We start from the raw sequence: 18,392 nt of genomic DNA, 5'->3' as shown, positions 1-18,392 counted from the left end.
TGGATGAAGAAACTGTTTTCAGAGAGTTCACAGATAAACTGTTAAGTAATTTATAATTTATGATAAACTTGAAAAAAGATTATTTTGGAAATTTAAAACCAGTCTCCCTGAAAAACAAACCTGTGAATGATTTTCAGAAACTTAAAGCTCTCTCCATAGTTAACAATTTAGAAGTTTAAATAACTTTTAAAAAAGGTTATAATAAATGTGCTTTCTCTTATTCACTGCTAGTATGCGCTGATTCTATCATCTCTATGGACAGATACAATTCCATAGATGAGTTATTTTCAAGAGAGATGATTCTCATGGTTGAGAAAGCTACTTTACTACTCAGCTAATTTTAATGTCATTATTTTGTTCACTTTTACTATGGAAGCAGTCTTCCAAATGTTGAAAGCTGGTTTCAAGTCTCTGCAGTCAGGCATTTCTTTTTCTCCTTTGGTTGGCACTCTTTCCCTTCCTTATGCTATCACTGTACTTGGGAGCAAAATACTTGGCTGAGGAGAAGGCAAGATTTCAATTTCTGACAGCAGCACAGATTTACACTTCCTCTGACCAAGCAAAACATGTATCTTGACTGCAGTCAAGATCAGGCTCTTGTGCATCAAGTGTTGTTAATTGCAAAATAGAGGAATCAAGTGTAATTACACTAGGGATTCCAAGGTCATCAATTTGGACATCAGCAACTGAAGGGACTTTTGCAATAGCATCCTTCTCACGTTACTGTATTTTATGTTAACTTCATGTTTAAAAACAAAACAAATTTTGCACACATAGCAGTGGAACATTTTACAATGTTTATATCACATTCTTTCCCTTATCTCAGCCAACCTTGCTTCTGGGAAAGAGAGCTCTGGGGTGAAATTTCTTTTTTACTGCTCTGCTGGAGCCACTATCTCCTTTCTTCACAAGTGGGTCTTGCAACAGATATATATGCTGGGTACAGGACCACCTGGCTTATTCCATATCACATATCATCTGCAAGTTGCCATTCTCAGCAGCCTCCCTCCCATATGCACAACCACCACCATATATACTGTAATTTCACTGCTCTGTCTTTCTAGCTCTTCCACCCCTCCTTCCCTTCTACAATTGCCAGAGACTGCTTAGAATGACCAAGAGCAATTGAAAGAAAAAGTGGTGAGAGTGGAAAGGGAATACTGTTGGCTTGCTGTCTCAAATGTGGTTTTATGCATTTAAATTCAACATGAGTGCTAAAAAACCAGCATTTTTATATTTTGCAAGTTTCCTGTGAAAAAGTGGAATAAAGCAATGACCTAGCTAAACTTGAAGACCGTGTTTCATGCTTCTTCTTAAATATTTTTATTATTTACAATTCCTTCCAACTATTGATGCAAATGAAATAAAGTAGTATTTAAATTCATCACATTCCAAATATTCTTTAGGGAGATGGAAAAGAGGAGTCTGTGCAATGTCAAAATCAAAATATAAGCTAACAGGGAGCATAATAATATTGCTTATGCCTAAGGTATCGCCATTAACAAAAGGTAAAAATGTTGCTGTAACTTTTTTACCACTCATTTCTCTGTCCTTTCCTAGAGCTTTGCCTTCTCAGATTTCTAGATACAAGAGAGCTAGTGTAATCTGGCTGAAAGCAGAGAGAGATATGTGTTATACATAAACATAAGATATAATAAAAAAATTACACACCTGAACAGTCATGGACTACACAAACCCAAGCACATGCAGCAAAAAAAAAGACCTAACCAGTGCTGAAACAGAAATGGCATCCAAAAATCTCAGGCCCCTATGATCTTTACATACAGTGACTGGGGAAAAAAAGGCACAGAGCAACAGCCTCTACAATATTTCTCTGTTTGTGACTTATCTTAAACCTCTCTAAAGACACTGGGATATAGAATGTACTTCTCTTTGATGTAGCACTACGTAAAGGACACAAGTGTCTCCTGTATTCAGCTCTTTGGCACATCAATCACAGCAGCCAGAAGACTGCTCAAGGGACTGGCACTGTGACTGTGCATTTGTCTAATGCTAAATCACTTCAGGCAAAAATTTGCTGTCAACAAATATCAAGTTTATAGGAAACAAAACCACTCAAAAATACTCACAGCTTTGGTTTGGCAAGCACAGGTGGTGGCTCCTTTGTGGGTGAAAGCAAGACAGCTGGAGATGGGATGGATTTATCACCATTTGGCTTGCTGCTAATCATTCCATTTACTCCATGAAGAGGATGAATACCATTTGATTTTTCCTCAGGTGAATTGAGCTGTTGTTGAAGGTCTATCACACCAGGTCTCAAGTCAGTGTTGTTTGCTTGGTGGGTATCTGTATGTTTCTTAGGAGGAAGCTCAAGAGAGCTAATTTCAGCTGGAGGAAGTGGTGAGAAATGATGGAAATCATCACTAGAACATTCCAAGTTGGCTAAAAGAAATCAAAAAGAATGTCTCTTCAACAAGTTATAGACAAAGTACATGGTAAATACAAGGTATATTTTCAGTTTTTTAAAGGTGAAATATCTTTGGTTTTATAAAGGCATTTTTCTAGTCCACCTATTGATAATTTATGCTGAATTAGATTAATGGGTGGCTATTCATTTTCTGAGTGTGCCTCATGGGAAAGGCACAACTAAAAACCTTAGGGACCTCTCTAAATCTATTTCAGGAATCAAGGCACTAACTGAGATTGGCAAGTATGGATAACAACAGCTAAAACAGGACTTCCTCTTCCTGGAGTTTCAGGATCACTGAGGAACAAATAATTTAAAAATGCTGAAGAATGCATGTATACATGGCAAGTTTGCAATGGCAGCTGGGTTAGTGCATCCCATGACAATATATATGGAAACATATCATTTCACAGTGTTTTATTTTACAGAAGGACACCTCTAGTAGCATAGTTTCATATCTTTAATTTTGCCTCTGCTGCCATCTAGTCTTGAACCATAATGCTTAAGATATGCCAAGTTATGGCAGAACTTTAAAAATCTATTTCACATTAATAAAAATATTAAACTAGGGAGTGAACATAAGAAACATTGTTTGCTTTATATGAATGCACTGAGGTTGACAAACCCCATGTCTTACAACTACCATTTTCCACAAAGAAAGCAGAGTAACAACTTCACAGGTAAATTAATTATGCAAGATTTATGTATAAACACTCCTCTTTCTCTTTGTCACATACCTGAGCAGACAGTCAGTTGTGCACTGCTTGTTATTGAACCATGTTCATTTGTTGCTGTGCAGGTGAAAATTCCTGAATCTTCAGGAAAAGTTTCTGCTATTACAAGTGTACATATCTCCTCTGGAAATAGAAAAATAAAGTGCATAAAAAACTATTTAAAGTACCATGTAGTGGTTTTTGCACTGTATGTTAAAAGGACACCAGAAAGTAGAATTTTACAAAGAAATACTGTGAGAACTGCAGAACTTCCAGCATAAATGGCTTTAAGGAAAATAATTTTGCATCTGAAAGAAGTAAATTCATCAAGCTAAGTTTTCAAAACCAGCTTGAACAGTAATTTTGCACTTACAAGTCTGCGCAGTCATTTTACGCACTCAAAGTTTTTTTAATGCAGGATAGTACTAATTAATACAAATGAATGTAAAGGTTTCCAGAAACAATTACCTTTGCAAGCTCTTTGTACACCATCAGTACAAATGTCACACAATTCTTTCTTTGAGTTTTTTTCTGTATTTAATGGAACATTCAGATCAAATCCCATTTCTAGAAAAACTAGAAAACATTTTATCACCACTTCCAATTAACTTTCCTGTGCATACTAATCAGAATTAACAACTCCAGATGCATAAATATTCCTCTTATGCAGAGTTTGGGAAAATAATTTCTGTCTTTGTCTGCACAGCAGTAAGAATGGATACATTAAAAATATAATAAAAAACAGTGTCCCCAAAACCTCTTCAGAATGCTGTGACAGACATATTCTGTAGCTGTTTTAAATTTGTTCATTCTACTTGGATAAGCCATGGTATATGCTTTGATTATACTAGGATTTCTGTCAGAAAATTCGTGTGAAGTATATTAGGTTGGGTCTTACAGTGACTTTTACAAAATCAGTTTTATCCATTTATAATAAGCTCACAACTATTTAGGCATATTTTTCCAGTTTCTTCGAAGAAGTCACTTTGTTTTATTTCTACTTGCAATGGTACTTTTTAAAAAGATGTCACAGTACAGATAATTTAAATAATCCTACTATTTACACAACATACACATAAAATTTTATACCTGGACAATGTTCCATTATGCTACATTGCAGGTCTCCTTAATTAATTCAGAGTTTATTTTGTTTATGCTGACTGTTTAGTCTCAAAACCAAAGCAGAGAAGTTTTATAATGTTCAGTTTGATTAAAAGAAAAAAAAAAGAGAAAAATGCATTTTGCAATTTGGATACTTAGACACAATCCCATATATTATCACAAAATCAGTTAATAAAAGCATACTGTAAAATGAGGAAAAGTACTTTAGAATCTAATAACTTCCATATGAAAATTATTCTGTAGAAGAGGTTCAGTAAGGTCAGCTTCACTTCTCATAGCTCAAATAGGAAAACATTTTCAAATAGTGGTTGTTTTTTTCCCCTGTGGAATGACAGACCACTGTCTCATTTAGACAGTTAACAAAAAAGTTACTAATTTTTTCCAATTATAAATGACAATGTATCCAAAAGCTTCCTGTACTGGAAATGGGCTAAAAATGAATGACTGACTAAATGTTTGGCTCAGAGTTGGTTTTCAGACAGCAGAACATGCCTTTATTTTTGGCATCGCAAACCAGTCATTCTGTGTAGCTGCTAGAGTCATGTCTGGTAACACTGTAGCACGTTGGATCTTATCTAACACAGATGAAGATTAATGACTCATGAAAGGTCTTATCAGGAAAGTAATGGGTAACACAAGCTAGTTTTTGAACTACTGAGATCAGCTTTTTTTAGAGCCTTGGTGTGTCATAAGCAGTTGAAGCTGTATTGTTAACCACACGTGCGTATTCCTGGACTGAACTGACCCTGGGGATGTAATCTTATACAGGCAGCATTCGAATTTCCTGTTCATTTAACAGAATGCTGAAAGCTGGGTCTTTCAGGACTGCAAAAGAAGATCACTCCACCAGGCTGAGAATTGCTCTCTGAATGAGGTCAAAGGCAATATAAAACACAGCAACCAGCAGAAGTCTTATTTTTTAAACAGCAGAGCTAATTAATGCATAACATTCTTCCAGATTTTAAGTGTGTAAAATGATCACATGAGAAGAGCCAATCTTCACTCTTCAGTGACAAAAGAATTCTAATGAATTGTAGAATGATGTGCTTTGCTTGCTGACGAGGTATGTTTTAAAATTATATATGGTAGATTGCATATATCTACCATAGATTTAGATCTAGATCTAGATATAGATCTTTGTAAAAAAATTCAAAGTAAATTAATGATGAAAATAATCAGAGATTAAAATTTAGTTTTTTCAACCAGACAAACAAACTGCAACACATTTGTGATCAATCATAAGAAAACTGGCTAAACTGAAAACATGGAAATCCTAAGAATAAATCAAAAGGCATCATGGGCAAAAAGCACATGTGAACAACACATTGATATCTTTATTGATTTTCCTTCTCCAAGCCAAGAATCACTCACCCCTTGCTAAAAGGCTTACTACTGTGGAACACATAGAAATGAAACACTAATTTGGCAAAAGAAAGGTTCTTTCAAGATTTCCGTAACACACTCTGGATATACTCAGTGTTCTGGATATTTTTCTACCTTTACATCCTGACTTATGCAATTATTTTACTTTCTGGTACTGCGCTAAGCAGAATCAGAAGATTTGAGGGAAATAATGTCTGTTCTACTTCCTGGCGTTCATCAGCTGACAAATAACTTCATCACAGAAATGTGTTCCAGAAAGCAGCACTGAAATGCTGTTCTCAGGGCCTTAAAACATATTTAACACTTGACTAAATGAATACAAAAGCATTTTGTTCACTGAAACATGTAAAATGCTTAGGCATGCAAGTACTTGACTGTTTTGTAAGTTATTTAGAAAGAACGATTACATTTTACACAGCAATTCTTTCCCTTTATGGCTTATGAGTCCATTAGGAAGAATAAACTTTGGTAAGAGAGAAAACTATTGCATTTTAACAAATTTTATTACTGGCAGTGTGTTTACTTCAGAATGTTTCTCTGTAATACATTAAAGGTAGAGCAATTCTTATATCTGCAACTTCATCTCCGAATGTGACCATTAGCTTCCTCCACTGTAACACACACACAGAGCTGGGGAAATAAGTACAGTCCCTTGCTGGTAGCTGTTCATTCCTGTGCAATGAACAGAGAAATTTCCAGAGCTGTAGGTTCAAAGCCGTAAGTTTTCTGATACACAGGGACAGTGGGAAGTCACAGTTGTGGTTTCCTGGTAAAAATCCAACAAAATAGATTGCCAGCTTGTGTCCTATTCTCTCTTATGTTCCACAAGTGTTTAATTCCAGCTAAACTAAAAGCAATAGGCCCATCAGGTTACTTCTCATCTAGGTATCTGTGCATTTTTTATATAAAGAAGATAGAAAAGAGTGAAAATAGAGAAGAATGTGCAGAGTAGTGTAATAAATGGTAGTATAGCAGAGCTGTAGATGCCTTAGCTTGCAATAATGTAACAAAAAATTTATTCAATTTGTCTGTTTCTGATTATCACTATCGTATATACCTTTATCCAGTCAGACAGCTGTTCTGGCTAATTTAACAGGCTTTATGTTACTCAAGGAATGAACAGTAAAATTTTGAGGAGATGCACAAGACTTACTATGTTTGAAGACATCTCAATCAGCACTTAAAAAAGACTGGTAAGAAAACTGAACAACAGCAAATGTGATTGTGAGCAATAAAATGCAGTTTTAGGGTGGAGAGTCTAGGTTACACAATATGTAATCAATAACCAAGACATCTGCTATCTAGCCAGATTGGGTACAATAAATGGGAACACTGCTATGGCAGCAAAAACCTTAGCCCCCAAAGCATTGTTCAAGTTTGAGGAGAAATTAATCCTCACATAGTACAAATCAGATCAGTTGTTTACTTTGAATTGGGAAGCATCAACAAGCAAGGATAGTTGTAACAGTCAGACTTAAGATGAGGTCACTGACAGGGGCAGAATTCTGTAGGTATCTTGGGAGCACGGAGTACAATTGAAAATTTAACTGACAAGTGATAATATGTAAATTGATGAGACCACCTTAAATGAAGGGGAATTTTAGCCTATTTTCAGTTTTTTTCTTAATCTGACTTGAGATACGGCTTATAGAAGATTACTCTCTCCAAGCCCTTGTTTGCTTCTCAGCAGTGAAATAAGAATACAGATCCTTAGTCATAATTCTCTTATTTTCACTAAAGAGTGCAAGGATCTGGCATACATGTTAACCTACCAAAGTTTCTATGTTTTGAATTTCATCAGCTACCAGAAAGGTGATTTTCTTGGTGCAGGGAAGCAGTAAGGATTTCTGTAACATTTGCCATGTATTTTCAGTTTCAAACATTATGTAGAAATAGGGAGGAAATTCTAAAGGAGTTACTAACTAGAGTGGAGACTCTGGAATACAGTAAAACAGGAAACAAGAAAGCACAATCCAAGAGAAGTGATGACTATCTTTTGAGATGTGTTTTGTGAACATACACAGTATTGTACTTAGGAAAAAAAAGGTATATGTGGCAATTCCCTGGCAATTTAAGCAAAATTACTTCATACAGTTTTCTTACATGCTGTTAGACAATCGTTCTAATGTAATTCAATACAGTTTGTGGCTGTCTCCAGACAGCTGAGTAATGGTCAAAATATCAACAGCTGGCAAGTGATTCCATGGGATTTTTCATTCTCAGGCAGCCTGTTTTTGAAGGATTCAATCAGTATAAAGTCAAAATGTCCAAGAAAGAAGTACAGAACAGGTAATTTGACAAACTGTGATGTTGGCTTTGAGTAATCTGACTAGCTATTAATTCACAAAGCAGTCTGGAGGGATTTGCAATGCAAACTGATTTCTGTCTAGACAGAAAAAGGAGTGCAAAACACATTAGAGTAGATAGAGTATAACAAAAAAAAGTAGCCAAAAAAACTCCTTTGCTTCCTAATTTCTTACCTGTGTGAGTTCATTGACTATTTTTCCTTTAAATCATTAGTACTGACCTATCAAAGGACAACCAATGTTATTGAGTGCTATAGTGTTTATTGATGGTTGGATTTTGGTTGACAACCAGCAATTAAAGTCACACTACAACTTGCTACAATTTATGCAAAATTCCATGGATGTTTTACACTTTGAAAAATTTTTAGAAAGCATGTCCATCTTTCAAAATTCTGAATACTTATCTAGAATATGTGTATTTCCATGTCAATCTTGCATATGTATTAACCATCTGCATTGAATAGCAGTTATGTATTTGCTCATGAAAAATTTCCTCTGAAGGCATTGTTTAGTCTGGCTTCTAAGAGTTTGCATTACATCACAAACCAGTGCTGCATCTATTACATTTCTGATAACCGTATCCATGTTCCTGTTGTACAAATTTTAAGATTTTCATGACATTGTAAAAGCCAGTGTTACATATTACCAGTAGTACCATTAATATACAAAACATTGCTCATTATTTATGCCAAAAGGAAATATTTACATTGTGCCCAAACTTTATTTACGTTCCCTTTGCACGCACAAATTGTGTCAATTCCTAGGCAAATAAGCCAGTAAGTGTACTGTCATTAATTTCTGTAGTGTGTAAGACACTGCACTATTTAAGATACTACATTACTTAATAGGGCTTAGTAGGAAAAGATAAGTGCACAAATCTTAAGGGATAGTATAGTATTTAGCTCAATGATTCCAGGGAGAACAAAATACCAAACTGAAATTCTTTCACAGAATGAAAGCATGGGAAGGCGCTCATAAATATATATTGCAACATAATTACAAGCATGAAAAAAGAAACAATCCACCAACAAACCAGCCAGACTGCATCAAGCATTCACTACTGTTATGTCTATAAAGATGCAACAATACAGATACTAAAATTGTTTTGAGATGTCTTCCTATTTTTGTCTTGCCAGCTCCCTTAAGAATGGCATGAGATACCTCGACATTAAATAACTTTTCTCTACTTGAGAAGACTGAAGACATGCAACTTTCATATAAGAATTCATTCCCTAGTACCCTTTAGAAGACTTCAGGTATCTCTTCTCCGGGTCTGCAAGCTACCCGGAAATGGGAAGGAGAATGTTCAGCACTTTCAACATGATAGCGCAGGTACGTGAGAGGGAGGGCAAAGTGATGATCTCTTTGGACTCAGAATCTCACTTTCTGTTTCCTATTTCAGGCAGCAGTTATGAAAGCAAGTGGATAATTTCATGAACTAATACATATACATGAACTAATAACATTCTTACGTCTTCCATAGCAATAATTGTCAGAAAGGCTATACAAACCTTGCAACTAACAATATGAAAATTAGTTGTTTATGAAAAAAAATCTTCTAGCACTCAATTATCGCACAAACAACCCTTTTCTTTCTAGAAAAAAAGTGCTTCTCCTTTCTACTAGATGATGCTGCATTCCTACTCTAAAATATTTAGTTCATCTAGCATTATACACAATAGGTTTATTAAAGAGGGTGAAAGGGTAAAAAAAAATTACCAAAACTAAACGAACTTTCATGACTATGAGTTTTGACAGAAGAGTGTTAAACTGGATATTAAAAACTCTAAGATAGGTTGGCAAATTTGTATTTCTTAGAAACTTTTGTGAAAAATTTCACTCCTTTCAGATACTATCTATCATTTTAAAGGACAAATTGAACACAGTTCAAGTGATTTTGTAGGAAAGAAGCTCCTAGTAAGAATGAGCCAGATATACCAGGTATGATTCTGATAATGTTGGTAGATTAAATCTAGAAAAGATTTTGCTACTTTGACACTAAGTGCTAGGAGAAATGTTCCTCTGAGAAGGGGAAAAATGTCAACCTATTGATCAGATTGTTTTTTTATTTTTAAGATATCAAGAAAACAGCTAAACTGGAGACTTATTCTGTATTATGTATTACAGGAAAATGTTCTAAGAAAGATCTAGAATTAAACTAATTTCCACACAAATTTATTATCTTTTATTTATTTTGTGTTATGACTAAAGTTTGTGTTATGACTATAAAACACTAATAGCCTATTGCTAGCACTTTGACATGTTTTAATTCCTCATTAGAGGTTAATTTGGTTTTCCAATACTCTTCTTTCCTTCATATGGCTCACATTTCCAGCCTCCACAAATCAAATCATTCAGTCACATGTATTCAGGGCATCAGCTGATACTGGAGCTGATGACGTTGCACACCATGATTAATAGTATTAACTGTTAGGATAGAGCATGAACACCTGCGTGTGTATGCAATCTATATATGTATAATGGACATGAAGTAAAATAGATATATAAAAATTTTGTGAAGTAGCAAAAAAATTAGTGAATAGCTGACAAAGAAAAGATTTTTCCTCTTTCTTTCCTCTCATTTCCATGGAAATTAAAGGAAAGCTGCATTTTTCCTAGCCTGTACCCTCATAGTCACAGTGATACTTTACAAACATCTCTCAGCTGCTAGGTCTGTCCTGCCTGTCAATTCAACCCCTCAGAGTTAAAGCATCCCCCCACTTCTAGCATCCTTCAGAGACACTCTTTGGTAATACTCAGATCTGAGATAGAAAAGTTTTGGAGAGAGTGTCATTAACACTCTCTCCAAATTCAAGAATATTCAAGCACAACTAGCCTCTCTCTTAAAGCAAAGTTCAGACTGTATTGCTGTGCTCTCTTCTAAGTGTTAGACTTAGAAACATCAAAGATTATTCTCAGTCTTTTAGCATCCACTTACTATTCTAGAATCTCTCCCAGTATATATTGATGTATAATGGGAAAATTAAGCAGATAAAACCTGCAGTTGGAAGAACACCTTTTACTTGCTGAAATCTAGGACTTTAATCTTGTGAATAGGCTAGAAAAATTGAGTCAGTGCCTTTTTATTTTTCTTTTTTTTTTCTTTTTTCTTTTTTTTAGGATCAGGTTTTACTTATGTTTAAGACACATCACATCTGCCAAGCTGGATTGGTAAAACTAGCACTTAGTGGTTAGGTATTATGTAATTCTTATGAGCACCATTTGGGTAATGGAATTTTGTGGGACTTGTCCTTTTTCCCTCAGTAGCAAGCAAACCATTTACTCCCCTTGCTGGTCTAAATGGAATTTACTGTTTAACTAATAAAGGAATTGATGTAAAGGACAGAGTACAGTATGGGAGGTGTGATAAAGCAGCATTGTCTTTAAGGGGGTTTCAGTTTACCAATGTTCAGCAGAAACACTTTTCTATTTATGGCTTCAGTACAAACTCAAAGAGCTAGTGAATCAAGAGATTATTTTTTCATATGATTCTTACCAGGTTCAGTGGCAGATCGTGGCTCTGCATATCACATCATAAGGAAGGAAAACAAACAAGAAAAATTTATTAGAGTTTATATTAATAAATATCAATGTACTGAATGAACATATACTGAAATATTGTAAATAAGTAGAGAACCTGTGCAGACATTACAAAATCAACAATATTTAAATTGTTTGTCAGTAGAAGCAGTTCAGTTATTACTTCTAGCCATTAGCACTGAAATGGGAAGAGGAAAGGACTCTGTCCAAAACTGAATCCTGACAGACTAATTTCATGATACATTCCTTTTTCCATCCTGTATTAAAAGCAGCCACTTCATATTATTGCCTTAGCTGGTTTCGGCTGAGTGCAGCTGTGCCAGATGTGCTAGAACTTCAAGATAAACTGGAGTCAAAGGCAGCCAAATGGGATGCCACAACTGGCACCCCTAATGTGTTTTTCCTCAGTCTCTTTGGCAGCAGAGTGCAGGCCAAGTTGGCTTTCACTTGGAGTGGTGTTCAGTACATCTGGAATTGACTGAGGTGAAGAAAGCCAGAACCTCTTGTTGCTAGCCAGGCTAGAAACAAGGAGAGGAGTTAATTGCAATGTTAAACCCAGTGCTAGGGTCCAGTGGGACCATGGGTGAAGATTGTAATGGTAATATCTTTAAATTCTTGTAACCTGTGATTTGAGTTGCATGTTACACGAATTACTGTACCAGGAACAATGTGAAACAATTGAGGAGAAGCCCTCACATGAAGCAGCGCAAGGGCAGTGATGACCTGGCCTGGGCTGGCTTTGGTGCTCAGTAAGTCCATGCAACACACCACCTCTCCTGTCCTGAGTACCATCATAACAGATGGAGCCCAAAGATATGGACTAACTGAACTCCAAGAAGGTTTTGTGACATTTTACAGGGATGATGCATAGACTAAGGGAATGATATCTGTGTACTAGACCAAAGGATGAGAAGTGGTGGTTCATGAGGATCTCTTGGCTAGTATGGGACCTGAGCATGACATAAATGGTATGGGAATAAGGGAGTGGAAAATGTTCTGGGTTTAAGTGGGATAGAGTTAATTTTCTTCACAGTAGCTGGTATTGGGCCATGTTTAAGATCTGTGCTTAAAACAGTGTTGGTAATACAGAGACTTTTTTTATAAAGGCCTGTTCTGCTGCTTGTGAGGAGGCTGAGGATGCACAAAGAACTGGGAGGGAACACAGCCAGGACAAACAAAATGCAGTGATCAAGGTGATATTCCAAACGATACGACATCATGCTCACCATATAGATCTGGGTGAAGAAGGAGAAAGGGGTAACATTCAGAGTTAGGGCACTTGTCTTCCCAAGCAACTTACAGAAACTTTTCTTTCCTCAGAATGGCTAAACACCTGTTTGCCCATGGGAAGGGGTGAAAAAATTCCTTGTTTTGCTTTGCTTCTGAGACTTGCTTTCCCTATTAAACTGTACCTCAACCCATGAGTTCTCTCACTCTTACTTTTCCAATTCACTTCCCCAGCACACTGGGGGAGAGTGAATGAGGATCTGTGTGGTCCTCAACTGCTGGCTGAAGTTAAACCATGACATTGCCTTACTTTTTTGGAGAATTCTGAAGTCTGGAGAATCTTGAATTTCAATGCCCTGTCGAAACCACTTAACATGAATGGGAGGGTGTCCTCTGATCCTGCATTCCAATACTACGACTTGTCCTTCAGATGCTGTGGCATTTTGTAGCTCCTGAAATATAAACATCAAAATTAAAATAAATCAGAAGCACTTTACACTCTTAAAAATAGTCTTTTCTTCCCTTTGTAATTAAGCTTTATTGTCATTACATTTTTGCAATAGACATTTTCTTTCATTCTGATTGAATTTAACATATCTATATCGTTAAAATTATTGAATATAATGTATTTACAAATACATTCTTAAAAAGACCAAAGATTGGAAAAATGCAGAAGTATTTAACTCCTCAAATTAACACAAGCAGATCACTGCAGTTTGAGCTCTCTGTTTTTGTTCTTCCACAAACTGAAATGAAAATTCTGGAACTAACTACACATTGATTGACTTTATCCTGAGAGAGTAGCTGAGATGCTTTTGGGTCCAGCTCTAGAAGATGGAGCTGCTTTTCATCTGAGCAATATATAACAAACCAAGCAAAATTAGACAACACCAATATGATTAGGATGTATTAACTAGTGTATGGATAGCTTCTGGGACAGTATTCTGGCTGTAATAAATCCTTGTACATATGTGAAAAAATTCCAGAAAAGTCTAGATCTTTAATGAAGTGCTGCAACCAGAGGGAAACACAATATTTTAAGTAACAGAATTGACAGGTGATAGCCACTATTTTTACCTATGTTATCTATCTTAAGATTACAAATCAAGGAGTCCTTTTTACTCTGCAGTGGCTGTCTCATTTCTTTTGCAATTTATTGACAAAGTTTTAGACCTTAGTGCAGCAAAGCACTTGAAATTAGGTCTAAGCTCAGAGTTATTCTAGTTTACATTCACAGATCTCTATTTAATCAAATACATAAGAATTTTGTTACATGGAAACCTGAAAATCTTTGAGCTGTTCCCTGAACTTTGCATGGGGAGAAATTTATGTCAAGCTGCTGGATTAAGTTTATATTTTGTTGTTCATATCTGGTTTGTTTCTAGTGTAATTACTTTTTTTGATTTTGTATGTCCTATCAAGTTAGTGAAGAATTTCAGGGAGAAGAGATATCAGCATCAGGAAGAAACAGCAGAGTTTTGATTGCTTTGGTAGTCTCTGGATGGGGGATGGACTTCACCTTTTTCCCACTTGTACCTGGAAATTGCCTGCTTCCCAGCCTTGCAGTAACCACATTCTCTAATCTCCCGTACCTCTGTTATTCACCCTCCTGTGACACCTGCAGTATGGGTGCAGAATTATAAGGGACAGAATCACACCTTTCTAGATATGAGACAGGAATATGCTGGAGCCAAGCTAGACAGCTATAGAGAGCAGGGCTTACTCTTACTCTTATCTCTAGGCAAAACTATTTGCAGCCCATATTAATTTTTAATCAAATGTTTTCCTGAAGTAATAACCAAAATACTTCATTTTGGCTTCAGCAAGTAGTGATTAAATAATAATTACTACTATGGAAATAATTGTTTGAGCCACACTGAAATAATATTTTCAGTTGAAGCTGTATTTTATAGATAGGGAAGCATGCCATCCTTCTTTTTGCTGCTTTGCTGCTTTTTGTTTCCCGGTTCTTAAGTTTGATTTGGGATGAAGGTGAAGATAAATATTGACTTAAGTAATTACCTAAGAAATACTGAGTAGAATTTTCTGAATAGAAACTTATATTCTAAAAAGTATGATCAGCAGGAGAAAGGATTGGCTCAGCACTGGTGAGGCTGCACCTTGAATCCCATGCTGAGTTTTGGCCCCCTCAGGAAAAACACTGAGGTGCTGGAGCATGTCCAAAGAAGAGCAACAAAGTTAGTAAAGGGTTTAGAGCACAAATCCTACGAGGAGCAGCTGAGAGAAATGGGGCTGTTCAGTCGTGAGAAACAGAGGCTTTGGGGGGGATGTAATTGCTCTCTGGGAATTTGTAATGAAGTGGGGGATGGCGTCTTGTTACAAGTAACATGCAATTGGACAAGAGGAAATGGCCTCAGGGGTGACACGGGAGGTTTAGATTGGATATTGGAAAAATTGTTTTCAGAGAAAGAGTTGCAAAGTAATGGCTACCCAGGAAAGACGCCATCCATGGAGGTATTTAAAAGCCATGTAGATGTGACACTCATCAGCATGTATAAGCAGTGGGCTTAGTTGTGCTGGGCTAATGGTTGAGCTTGATGATCTTAAAGGTCTTTTCCAACTTGAGTGGTTACAATTTTTTTCTAAATCAGAGTTAAAAAGCCTGTGTTATTTGTTCTTATCAGCAGGTAAATTATTGTGAATGAGATTTTGTCAAGACTATTATTAGTAATCAGTACTTACCTTGCTATAGTTTACAAAGATTTATCAATGGAGAGCAGTCCTGGCCATAAAAAAATTCATACAGAATATTCATTTATATCCACTAGTAGAATGCATAACAACTTCACTGTTGCAGTGGAGAAGTATTTTCTTAGGAAGTCATTGATACTGAAAAGTTTGAACTTGACCAAGCCTTCCTGCATTAGGACACATAATTTTGATATTTTCTTTTGGACTATAAGAGTATGAGATAAAAATCATGATGGATAAAACATACCTTTGTAAAAATAGGTGCAGAATAGATAGGCTTGGGTCCATCCAGATGGTGCAGGTATGAAGTAGGGCTTTGAACCTGCAAAGCAATGCAAGAATGCTGTGAAATGGAAAGAATACTTTCCAATAGTTTCAATGATACAGCCCCCGCATATATGCAAAAATGCAAACTCCCACATGTGCAGTCTTATTATGGTGTTCTCTTTCTACCATATTTCTTGGAAGACATCACTATTTCACATCTTTTATATTCTGAAATCAAAATGCAAGCTTTGAAGGCAGAATATACTTCCAATGAGAATTTTGTATCAGATTGTCTTTGCCTGAAAGTATTTTGAGAATTTGACTTCTGTTAATAGATTCAAGTAAATCTTTTGCAGTGAAGCATTTTTGCTTCTCCTGTTACTACATACCTTCACTGATGCAGTGATAAATAAACTCAGGTACCTAAAAGCTTATCAAGGTTGGCTCAAGGAAGGGAAAAGAACTTACCATGTACAGGATGATAGAGATTTTAATTTTGTTTGTATTTTATGATTTACATGTAAACTCTAAGTCAGCCACAGTGGCATTAAAGACTTAGCACATATGAATGAACAATGATTTTCTATATTTAACATCTAGATAGTAAAATTTATTTTTCTCTAAAAGGCCCAAAGAAATGACAACAATATTAAACTTAATAACAAAATTTAAAACTTTTGCTAAAATATATTGCTGGCAGAAAATATTCATTTGTAGTACATTCTTTTAGGACTAGAACAAATCACTATTAAGTGATAAACTCTGTAATTTTCATCATCACCAGATCTGTCTGCTGCTTAAATGCTGTGATACACATTGTGTAAGAATCCATATGTATATTTATTTTTATATCCCATTCAGTGGATAAATGCTTAATTTTTAAAAATTATCATTCTTAATATGGTAATGCATGTTTATAGTTTAACAATATAATTCCTCAAAATGATAGAGTTTTTCAGATGCTGCAAATCTTCAAAGAAAATTTGAAATACTCTTACTAATTTAAAAGTTGTCTAAAAATACCTGCTGACTGGGCATAGAGATAGGTTGAATTACAGCTGTGGTCACTCCTGATTTTGGTGTAGAAGATCCTATTGTCAAGGAAACAGAAGTGCTTTTCTTTTGGGCCCTGAAAAATAAAAATCCAGGAAGCACTTTATAGGATCTGAAATAACAATGTGTTAGTTTTTAATACGTAAGCCACCTTGTACTTTCTACATATTTAAATTTGACCTTATCAACTGAAAAGATCAACATGACTGCTGAAAATCAAGATGGATGAATGAAGCTTGAGTAGAACACAACCTCTGGCTAATTTGCACTTCTACGCACAATAAAAAGTACTGATTTAAGATGAAACTAAAATGTATTTTATTCTTTAATTGTAGTCCTCTACATATGTCTTTGGAGGCACTGGATTGGGTGACTATAAATGAAAACTTGGCTAACTTGAGCTTACTTTCAAGTATGAAAAGCTGATATTAACAAACACGTTGTCAGAATAAGGCCAGTCTTCTCTGACAGAACAAGTAAATTAATCCAATTTACAGTTATTATACTACACATTTATATCACATGAGAGAAGTAGAAAAGACAAGGCATACATAAGTATACCCCAGATGCTTATTCAGTCTGTAAAACTACCAAAGATTTTCCAGTATCCCTTATGAAGAACATTTACACAATATTGGTAACGCTTTACACACTTACTGTGGCATAGCTCCAGATTTTAATTGGAAAATTAAACTTTCACTCTCTGAATCTGTAGAACTGGCACCTGGAAAAGAAAGTTTTTTCAATAACCTCATATATTTTTATTGATTTATTTAATGTTTAATTTCCAAAGGAAAAACTATGATGCTTTTGAATCTCACTTCAAGAATTGAGAACCCTCTGTAACAAAGTTTGGCAGTTTTTTATCTGATAAAGATTGTAACTATGTACTTTAGACAGTTACAGAAATCATAACCATGCCAATTTAATTGCGCACTGCTTTCCCTGGGCTCCTAGCTGACTCCCTTCATAGTGAAACAAATATGGCCAAGGCAGAAAAAAAACAAAAAAAAAAGCAGAGTACTATTGCTCTATGGGAAATGTATAATTTTATTTACTTAAATTTTAAATTTGAAGCTTAACCAAACATATGGCTTATACAGATAACAAATCTTCGATCTTAAGTAAGAGCAACTCAGTATATCAAGACATTTTCAGACTAAACTTGCTGCCCATGATGTCCACATTTCAGACTATTTACATTAACCTACACATAACATTTATGTACTGCTGTTTCTTGCCAGTGAAGTCTTGATATAATGTATGTGTTTGGCAATACCCTGAGCTTATTTAAAGAAAAAAAAAAAGAAAGCATTTATTCCCTTTGTCCTAATTTTTCCTAATAGCAGATACTTCACACATTTATTCTAGACATTTATGCAGTACATATTATTCCTCAAGGAACTTGTGCATATATGTGGATAGCTGTATGTTTAATACAAACCATAAGCACTTCATAATCAGTATGCATAGTATAGCATAGACAGATTCCAATGAAACAATGCTGGGACTAAAATACCCAAGTACCCTATTGATTTACAAAGTTTATGCTGTAAAAAAAACCAAAGCAATAAGTAGTATAGAACACATGAGAATAGAGAAGCAAATGTCCAGTCATCAAAGTGGGTCTACTTGAAAGGA

At 35.5% G+C, this 18,392-nt stretch overlaps 1 protein-coding gene across 8 annotated transcripts in view; it reads right to left on the bottom strand.

Moving 5' to 3' along the window:
* The window catches only part of PALLD (palladin, cytoskeletal associated protein), a 190,202-nt gene that overhangs the window by 107,567 nt on the left and 64,243 nt on the right, over positions 1-18,392 (bottom strand). For all 8 annotated transcript variants that reach the window (XM_039699942.1, XM_039699944.1, XM_039699941.1 and 5 more), the window contains 7 exons: positions 17,409-17,475; positions 16,722-16,827; positions 15,679-15,753; positions 13,030-13,171; positions 11,449-11,472; positions 3,166-3,285; positions 2,091-2,403 (listed from right to left, as the gene is read on the bottom strand). In XM_039699942.1, coding sequence (XP_039555876.1) covers positions 2,091-2,403; positions 3,166-3,285; positions 11,449-11,472; positions 13,030-13,171; positions 15,679-15,753; positions 16,722-16,827; positions 17,409-17,475 — 847 coding nt within the window. The remainder of the gene's footprint in view (positions 1-2,090; positions 2,404-3,165; positions 3,286-11,448; positions 11,473-13,029; positions 13,172-15,678; positions 15,754-16,721; positions 16,828-17,408; positions 17,476-18,392) is intronic.

This window comes from Passer montanus, unplaced genomic scaffold (assembly GCF_014805655.1).
Source record: "Passer montanus isolate IOZ18808 unplaced genomic scaffold, ASM1480565v1 scaffold14, whole genome shotgun sequence".
NCBI lineage: Eukaryota > Metazoa > Chordata > Aves > Passeriformes > Passeridae > Passer > Passer montanus.
The sequence above is the reverse complement of the archived record's forward strand: the minus strand, read 5'-3'. Positions and strand labels throughout refer to the sequence as shown.